General features: G+C 28.7%; 1 protein-coding gene across 1 annotated transcript; it reads right to left on the reverse strand.

The window, feature by feature from the left end:
- Positions 1 to 2,218: 2,218 nt before the first annotated feature.
- Positions 2,219 to 4,718, reverse strand: LOC108465801 (uncharacterized). Its single transcript, XM_017766181.2, has 2 exons — positions 4,260 to 4,718; positions 2,219 to 3,563 (listed from the first exon to the last, which is right to left on the reverse strand). Exons 1-2 carry the CDS (start codon positions 4,335 to 4,337, stop codon positions 2,469 to 2,471), a joined length of 1,173 nt encoding a protein of 390 aa, XP_017621670.1. The 5' UTR covers positions 4,338 to 4,718; the 3' UTR covers positions 2,219 to 2,468.
- Positions 4,719 to 9,595: the final 4,877 nt, after the last annotated feature.

Below are 9,595 nucleotides of genomic sequence, written 5' to 3' on the forward strand. Positions count from 1 at the left end.
TTCAAGGGAAATTAAATTATGAATGACTTTATCTATTTTTGTAGTGTGCTTGGGCATTCTAATGGGGATTGCTTTCTCCAAAATGTTGATTCTTCGCCTTCAACAGGCTTACCCTATGGTAGTTCGCTTAAAGCTTCACCAATCAAAAGATCTATTTGGAATGCAATGAAAGATTATTGCGACAAGGTTTCTAATCTTAGTCAAATCATTTCCCACTCATTACTTGGACCAGGCCCAGCTTTCTTTTAGAATAGAATACCTTCCATTACTTTTGCACCTTTTAGTATGTCTTTAGGTTTTGAGGGGATTCAAAAACTTTGGTGCTTTCTTTGAAAGGTTATCACTGATTGGGGCTATCACAACTTCTTTTTCTAATACTTTTTAAAGTAAGGTTTTGGCTTCCTCTTTAGTTGATAATAATTCTTTGAATCCTTATGTATCATGTTTTTGTCTATTATCCTAAGAAATATGAAGATTCCTTTGGAAATTTTTGTTTTTTTCACTTTCTTATGGTTTAGAGGTTACTAAATCAACTTGTGTTCACTCTGATTCAATGCAACCTCATATAGTTAAGTCTAATTCATTCTAGAAGCATCATGTAAGGTTTGTGGTAGTTTTTAATGATTAGACTCTTCCTAATTATGTAAGCATAAAACGCATCTTGTAGATGAAGCATAGAACGCATCTTGTAGATGATGTTGACTTAGTTGTAGATGTCGAGAGTCCTACAACTAAAACACTTTGTTTTGTTAAATCCACTGATTTCTTAAAAACTCTATCAATGAACACTAATGATTAGTGATGCAAAGATCCATCAAGTGTTTTAGTTGGAACTACGGGGGCTTGGCAACCTACGTGCAATTTGATATCTTCGATCTTTATTAAGTACCAAAGTTCCCCATGCAATATTTCTAACTATGACTAAGCTACATGTTAAAAGGATGGAAAGGATTGGGCATAAAATGGGTTATCTTCATGGTATTGATGTTGGTATTGATGGTTTGATTGGAGTTGACTCTTTGGGTTGGATACCAAGTATCGATGTTACTCGTTTGAGCTATAGTAAAAATCATATTGATGTTGAAGTGATTAAGTCTTGTGATAATTTAGTCATTGTCTTATCTTGCTCATATATGTAACTTACCTTGCCTTGTTCTAGGGGATTTCAACGAATTAATGTGGTCTTTTGAAATGAAGGGGTAGGCTCTCGGTGTATAGAGGCATTTTTTCATATACTCAATGCTTGTAGTCTTAGTGACATTGGTTTACTTAGGAACATGGTTGCTTCTCGAACACTTTGATTAGGGAAAGGCTTGACAAAGGTGATGCAAATGAAACCTGGTGGTCTTTATTTTTGAGATTTTGTTTGACACATTTGTCATTTTTAGAATCTTATCACTACCATTTACTTTTTAAACATTGGTTTGGTGGGAAGTATCAATGGAAATTCAGGTTCCACTCTTTTTCATTTTGATGCAACTTGGGTTTTGGATCAATCTTCTAAATAGAAGGTTGTTCGTCTTTGGCAGGGCTCGTCATCTCGTACTTGTATGAGCTTGGTGAGGGCCTTCTTAATTGGAAGGAATCTCAAAATGCACATAATCAAGCTCCTAAACATCATTTATAAGCTAGTCTCGATGCCCTTGAACAAGAAGCAACAAATGAAGCTCTTTTTGAGATATTAGGTGCAAAACTACCTACGAGGATTCTTCTTGATCGTGAGGAAATTTATTGGGAGCAACGGGCTCATTCGAACAGGTGGGATTCTAATATTGGTTATTTTCATAAGTTTGCTACTACTAGGAAATGTATGAATTGGATTTGTGGGATAAAAGATTCTCATGCTTCTTGGTGTTGGACGTTTTAATTTTTATTTCACTTTTGTTTTTATAAATTTTAATAGTATTCTATCAATTTTTAATTTTCTTATATTTACATCTTGAATGGATAAAACGGTCGTTGTTGACAGGACAACTATTTGTCTCACTATGACCACGTTAACAAAATAATGATAAAAGATGAAAAACATTGGTTAAAGATTTTAATTGAAAGTGATTTGTTTGATTTTTTTGCCAAATTTTAATAGCTTTTCTAGTCTTTATTCGTTAGCATCCCTTAAGCTTTATATTCTATGATTAATCTATTCAATTTTTTAAAAACAGCTGCGGCCCATGAACAGCCTGTAACGGCCCAAATAGAGTTTGACCCATCAGACGGATTCTCTCAACGGTAATGAATTGGGATTAAGGAAACACGTATGAATAAATTATATCAACAAAACAAAATTTCCCCAACCGCAGATTCAGGAACTATGAATGGATCAGTGAACCAAATACCCTCCAACTAAAACTCGGGTCAACAATAACTTCTATACAAACCTGGGATTTCAAGCATTTTCCCCGTAGATTGTTCGGTAGCACCTCGAACTAGCCTTTACAAATGCAAACATCTGAAGCTTGTTACAAGAATTACCCACTTTCTCTCAAACAATTTCCGGGTAGTAGAAATTTATATTTGTCCGCATTCTCTAAAAGATACGAAGGAAGATGAACAGCCGAGTAGGAATGCGGTATAGGTCCCATTTTACGGATTATTTCCTTGAATGTGTACTCCTCAGGAATCATGTCGAATAAATCCGCACCCTTGCAGATTACTCTCTGAACTCGTTTCGGATTTAAATAATGAGAGAACCTCACTCGATCATTATGGCTGTAAGCTTTCATCTTAAATAGGAACTCGTTGATGTGGCGGAAGCAAAAACTGCAATGCCAACCTGCATCGGCCAAAATTTCATCCGCCTGCCGATAATGCGCATACCTTGTTTTACCTGTCTGATACCTATGGATTGATGCCCTCCAACTATTATTATCCACGAGAAATTCGAACGAGTAAAGATAATTCTTCAGCCGAAGATGAAGAACTTGAGGTATGTCATCACACCATCTCAAGAGGTTGATAGTATGTGCGCTCGGTATTTCGTCAACATCTGACATTATCAATAAGTCGTCATCAGTAATTCCAGCTATTTTGAGAAGCTGGTCTAATGCTACTCGTTGCATAGCCTCCTCAATAAAAGGGTTTTCTCCTTTCTTAAACCTTCCTCCAATTGTGCCATAAGTTAACCGGGGCTCAACAAATTTGAATTGATCTCGATGGCTAGCAAAAACCATAGGCTTTGGAATTCCCGAAAATGTTGAATTAGACTCGAGAAGAACAAACTGTGTAATGTAAGGGTACAACTCTTGCCACCGTATTGTTAGGATATCCACCTCATTGCTAAACAAAACTGCATCATAAACCCGTCTCGGAAATTCACGAATTCCCCAACCATGAAGTTTACAGAGCTTTTCCATCGATACATTCTCATGATAATAATGTGGGATATCATGGAAAGACTTCGGTGGTGATTCCCAGAGTGGTCGAAGGAAGTATGAAATCTTCTGCCCATGAGTATATATACCAAATATGCATGTCGGAACCAGCACAAACAGCAAAATACAAGTTCTCAAATCAATGCCACGCAGTATGCAGCGGATTCTCGACATGCTCAACCGGCTCAAATCCTATAACATCGAGAAGATATGATATTAATACTAATCAAATTTATTTGAGTATAAAAAGCAAAGGGGGATACGTTTTATAATTTGATTCTCTATTATCCCGATCCCCAACATAAAATTCTTGACTTCGCCCCTGCCGATAAACATCATGATTTGCAAGGGGAAGTTCAGAAAAGCAATGGAATACATGCAACTCATATTCGAAGTAATGCCCTATAAGATTCTATGAAAAGTAATAGCTTTCCAGACGTTCCTCCATGATTAAAAGTTACAAACCTAGATTCTTCATCTTTTCTAAAATACTCGTATTGACATTCATGCCGAATACATATACAGCTATTGACAGCACTCACCTCGAATCCGGATAAAATAGGTTAAAAGCAAACCAATTTTTTGATGTAAATTAGGTTCACAAATTACTTATTCTTTAGCTTTTTAAAGATTTTCGGTTACTTAAACACAATTTCAGATCGATGATAAATCAACCATCAAACTCTCAAACCCTAAATTAAAAGGAAAGATTCAAAAAACATAATCCAAACCCCCAAAAAAGTTGAAATTAACAGCTAACAATTAGCAGCTAAATTGATTAATAATAATAATAATAATCTCAAAGGCATCAATTTCCCTGAAATTCCTACGAAAAGATTAACAGAAAAATCAAAAGGTAAAGGAAAAGAGATCAAAATATTGAAGTACCTGACCACAAACATCTCCATAGATATCATCAGATTTTTTAGGACAATGCCCTCCTCCTTCATTCATCATCCACCACATTTTTTCTAGAAATTTATAACTCCTTTTAGTAATATTTTTTTTTTAAAAATATGATTGTAAGTCAATGCTGAAGAACCCAGAAAGATCAACTTCCAGAAAATCTCGTTCGATCTTTAGCAACCTTGTTCCACTTACAACGGCTACCTATTAACTATAATCTCCCTTTTCACAAGGGAAAAAACACACACAGAAAAAGCCCCAAAATTTAGACAGTGAGAGACTCTTGTTATCAACTAATGAAAATCGATAAATGCAAAACATTAAAAAGAAACTGATGGGAAAAATAAGGTAGAAGGAGAAAATAAATTGAATCTTAAAAATAAATTTATAAGGAATAAAGAGCTGGTGCCTCTCTGTTAATCGGTGGCAATTTTAAATACTAAACCTAAAGAAAGAGCAAAAACAAATGGTTTAATTCTGCTCTAAGTCCCTGTACTCTATGCATGTGTGAAATTTTTAGTATAGTTTTAATTCTAAAAATTTAGCCTCTTTATTTTTTTTTATTCGATAATTTTACTCCAATTGATAACACCATCAAAACACTTTCATTAGGTTTAGTTTAGTATTATTTCTCAAAAATGGCTTTGGATCAAAAAATATTTTTGAATAAAAGTTAAAATTTTTTGCTTCTAATTTTAAGCAAAAAATCACTTTCCCAAGGCATTTTTTTTTGTCTTAAAAGCACTTTTGTAAAGCTCAAAAAGTAACTTGTTTAGTAATTTTTTATCTCAAAAATATTTTTTCCCCCAAAAGTACTTATTAGAAACAATGTTAAGTTGACCCTAAATTAGTATCAGTTTAACATTGCTTTTAAGAAACATTTTTAAGATAAAATATTGCTAAACAATATGCTTTTGAACTTTTCAAAAGTATTTTTGAGACAAAAATGTTTTGCAAAAGTATTTTTTAGTCAAAAGTAGAAGCAAATAATTTTAACTTTTACTCAAAAATATTTTTTGGCCCAAAATCATTTTTGAAAAGTAATGCTAAATGATTAGTTTAGTATTGCTGTTGAGAAGTATTTTTAAAGAATGTTTTGGGAAAGTGATTTTGAGAAATACTTGTGAAAAGTTTGGTTTAAGATTTAAATGTTTAGTATTGCTTTCAAAAAGTACTTTTGATAAATAAAATGTTCATTTAAGACATGGTATTAAAATTAAAAATAAGCATTTAAATAATATTTAAATTAATTAATATTATGATATTTTAATAAGAATATAGAAAATAATTTATTATAATTTGTTATATTTTAATATATGAAAATAAATTTTAAATATTTTTAAGCAATTAGCTAGAGAATAGGAAGTGCCATATGTTGGAGGGGTGAAATGGTAATTAAGTTGCCAAAAATATTTTTGAAAGAGAAGAAGCTAAAAAATTTGAACTACTCCATTCAGAAAAATGCTTTTAAAAAACCAAAAATTTCCTTCAAAATTTGTTTGTTTAGAATTCTTTTGCTTCAAAAAATGTTTTTCATGTCGAAATTACTTCTAAAACCACTACAGATTATATAACAATTTTAAAATAAAATATTGCTCACATAATCAATTTGAAATTACATAAAATTCATATGAGAAAAAAGGTATGGAGTTTTATTTTGCTTTTATAAAACATTATATAAAAACCTTAAACTCTAGATTCATAATTGAAAATCCTACAACCCCATATTCAACATTTTCTTCTTCTTTTTTTTTGGCTTATTTGGTCTTGAGCACATGTAATGTGGGTCATGTGAGCACATTTCTTTTATTTTAAAATTACTACATGTATTCAGAGAGAGCAATAAAATCATCCATGGACTGGTAATAATGGTATTTTCAAGACTTTTAAATAGGTATAGCTATATGCAATTCCCGAATAAAATTTTTCAAAAATTACATGATGATTGTTCTAGAATGAGTTAGCTTCATTTAGTCTAGATATGATTTTATCCTTCTTCATGTCCCAAAAAAAATGTTACATAATCTGCATTAACAAAAATGCTTTGACGAAATTATAAATTAAACATCAATTATTAAATCAAATAGAAGAAAGACTAAATTCTTAAGATTAAAAGTAAAGGAATTAAATTTTAAACGTGTAAAACGTGCAGGGACTGAAAGGAAAATTAGATAAAAAAAATAAATAACTTTACTCTCATTTTCTCTGGGTTTACTATTTCACCCTTGGGGATTTTCCTTCATGGCTAAGTCAAAGTCAATACGTAGACGATGTAAACCATATTATATACTCATAAAATTGTTATTAGATTTTTATTACAGAATTTTCAATTTAATTTGTTTAAGAACGAATTAAACTTATTTTATTAAATAAATGAAATTTTTTATCTGAATTTTTTTTTTTTTTTTGCAGAAGTAAAACGCAATCGAACTGATAAATGGGTCATTGGACCGGGTCGGCCACGCGTTGAATAGGACAGGCTCACTTGTTTGCTTTGAATTTCTGGTTGGTTGTTTTTGCACGACAAGAATTTAAAAAGAGTGACCGTTTGTCAGGTTTGCTTAGAGACACGTGGGTTTCACATATCGGTTTGAGCTTGGTCTTTGCGTGTGTCGGTTTTTTCCAGCTGCGTCTTCTTGGATTAAACGGATCAAAAATCATTAAACATTGATAATTTCAATTACGTTAATTTTTAAAAATAATCCCTGTATTTCATTTTTATTCAGTATTTTAATTTTATTATTTCTGTATTTATAATCTATATTATTATTGATGTCACAAGTTAATTAAACACTAACTCAATTAAAAATTATAAAAATATTATTTCATATTTAAAATAAATTATATTATTTAAAGGTATTTTAATTTTTATTTAAAAATAAAAATATACATTTTGTAATATTTAAACACACATCAATTGAATTGGTGAAATCTCAATTTTACTCAACTAAAGTCTTATTTTAAATTTCTTTTTACATTTTTATTTTATTAAGTACACTTTATTACATTAATTAATTGCATATCTATACTTCAATATTATTATTTAAGCTTCTAATTGAATTAATGTCACAAGTCAATAGAATATAACTTAGTTAGAGAAATTATAAAAAATTATTCCATATTTAAAATAAATAATATTATTCGAGAGTATTTCACTTTTTATTTAAAAACCATAAAAATTATGCATATTATTGATTATGCATGTTCAAACGATCTGTTCGGTTATTAACCAAAGTAAATTATTATTAACTGAATTACTCAAAATGTAAAAACCTTTAACCATTAACCGAACTTTTTTTTCAAATGCATTAACGAATCGAAATATTTCGTTAATTCATTAGTTAACCAAATTAACCAAAATTTATATGTTTTTATCTTTTGGTTAAAATAAGTATAAAACATATATTGCTAATATTCATTCTTTTTAATAGTTAAAAATATATAATATATAATATATAATATTTATTCGATTAATATAAAAATAATAGTTCAAGAAATACATTGCTAATATAAAAATATATTATATATATTATTTAATTCGGTTAATTACCCGATGTTGAACCGAATTAATCGATAATCAAAATTTTAAAAAATCATTAACCAACCTTCGACCAAACTAAATTTGGTCACCGACCGATTAATCGAATTAGATCAGTTTGGTCAGTTAATTTGGTTTTAACCGAGCCATGAACACCTCTATTGTTGATTAGGTTGGTATCACAAATTAAATCGACACCAACTTAGGATAGACGTGTCCATTTAGTATTATTAATTTGATATATTTATGTGTTTAAATTTTATTTTACTTACGATTTATTCTAATTCTTTTCTATTTTAATATCGTATATTCATGTGTTATTAATAATTAGTTTTAAACCATATATTTTATTATTTATTATATGTTATTTTAAATACACATTTGTATTTTGAATGCTTGGTTTTCACATATATATGTGTGTGATAGAATTTCTAATTTATAATGATTATGCTTGTAGAACTTTTGAGGCAACAAATTTGTTAAAACATGATTTAGGGTTGCTCAAATGGTATACAAAAAGCTGATTTTTATAAGGATAAATATTAAAATTATGCATGAACTTTGATAAAATATGTAAAGTTACACATAAATTATAATTATGTAATTTTATACATAAGATTTTCATTTAATTTAATTTTCACAACAGTGAAGCTAGAAATTTTTTAGGAGGGACAAAATTAAATTATAATTTTTACGATAGTAAAATGTAATTTTACTATTTTAATAGTCTATATCTTTATAATTTTAAAGGATTAAATTAAATTTTTATTATTTTTAGGGGGCCAAAGTACAATTTTACTTTTACTAATTTAAAATTTTAAAAATTTCAAGGGACCTAAATAAAAAAAATTCATTTTAGGGGGTCGGAACTCCTGCCAACCCCTTAGTTTCGCTCCTGTTTCACAAGTCATTGACACAATTATCATTATAAAATCATTTTACATTTACATATTACATGCATAGATAACTTTATTTATCTATTATATAAATAAATTGAATGCGTCTGTATTTTTCTATGTGTATAGATAAATCAAAATTAAAATTTTATATATACATTTAAATTAAAATCAAAATTTAATGTATATGATTATACCAAATCAAAGTTTATATATCAAATTATATATTCAATCAAAATTTATATGTTAAGATTTATTTTTTATAAGGCGTAAATGCAAAATTGTAATTGAGCTATAATTTTTTCCTATTTATATATCTCTCTTTTAATAAAAAATTTATGTTTAAAGAAAGATTCTGTGACACTAATTACTCCCGGCAGTACTTTCGTTAAAATACTTTTACTAATTAAATCATAAGTGACACCTCATTTTTAATATATTAATTTTTTTATTTGTGCGAATTTATCTAGCGTATGAATTAATTATAATTTTAAAAGTTATGTAAGTCTCTCAAGATTTGAATTTAATAATGTTAAATAAGTAAATTTACATCATTTATATATTATAAAACAATCAATACACCTTTAATTAATAATAGTATAAATTAGACCTTAAATATAGATGTGTGTATTTATTGTATTTAAATTAAAATATATGTTTAATTAATTTATAATTTTATATATAATATTTACATATACTATAATTTTGTACATGTATAAAATTTTAATTAATTCATATTTTTGTATAAAATATTTACACATACTACAATTTATGTGCATATAATAATATTTATTAGAATTTAAATTTAAATTTTAATAAAACTAGTGAAAAGATTGACACTTAATTATAGAGTAAAAATGAAGAATCGACACTTATTTATAAGG

This window comes from Gossypium arboreum, chromosome 5 (genome assembly GCF_025698485.1).
Source record: "Gossypium arboreum isolate Shixiya-1 chromosome 5, ASM2569848v2, whole genome shotgun sequence".
Taxonomy (NCBI): domain Eukaryota; kingdom Viridiplantae; phylum Streptophyta; class Magnoliopsida; order Malvales; family Malvaceae; genus Gossypium; species Gossypium arboreum.

Bases quoted from the DNA above. Each gene is read 5' to 3' on its own strand.
- LOC108465801 (XM_017766181.2), bottom strand. From the start codon at position 4,337: ATGTGGTGGATGATGAATGAAGGAGGAGGGCATTGTCCTAAAAAATCT. The intron at 3,564-4,259 runs GTACTTCAATAT...TCGATGTTATAG, and splicing joins ATGGAGATGTTTGTGGTCAG to GATTTGAGCCGGTTGAGCAT.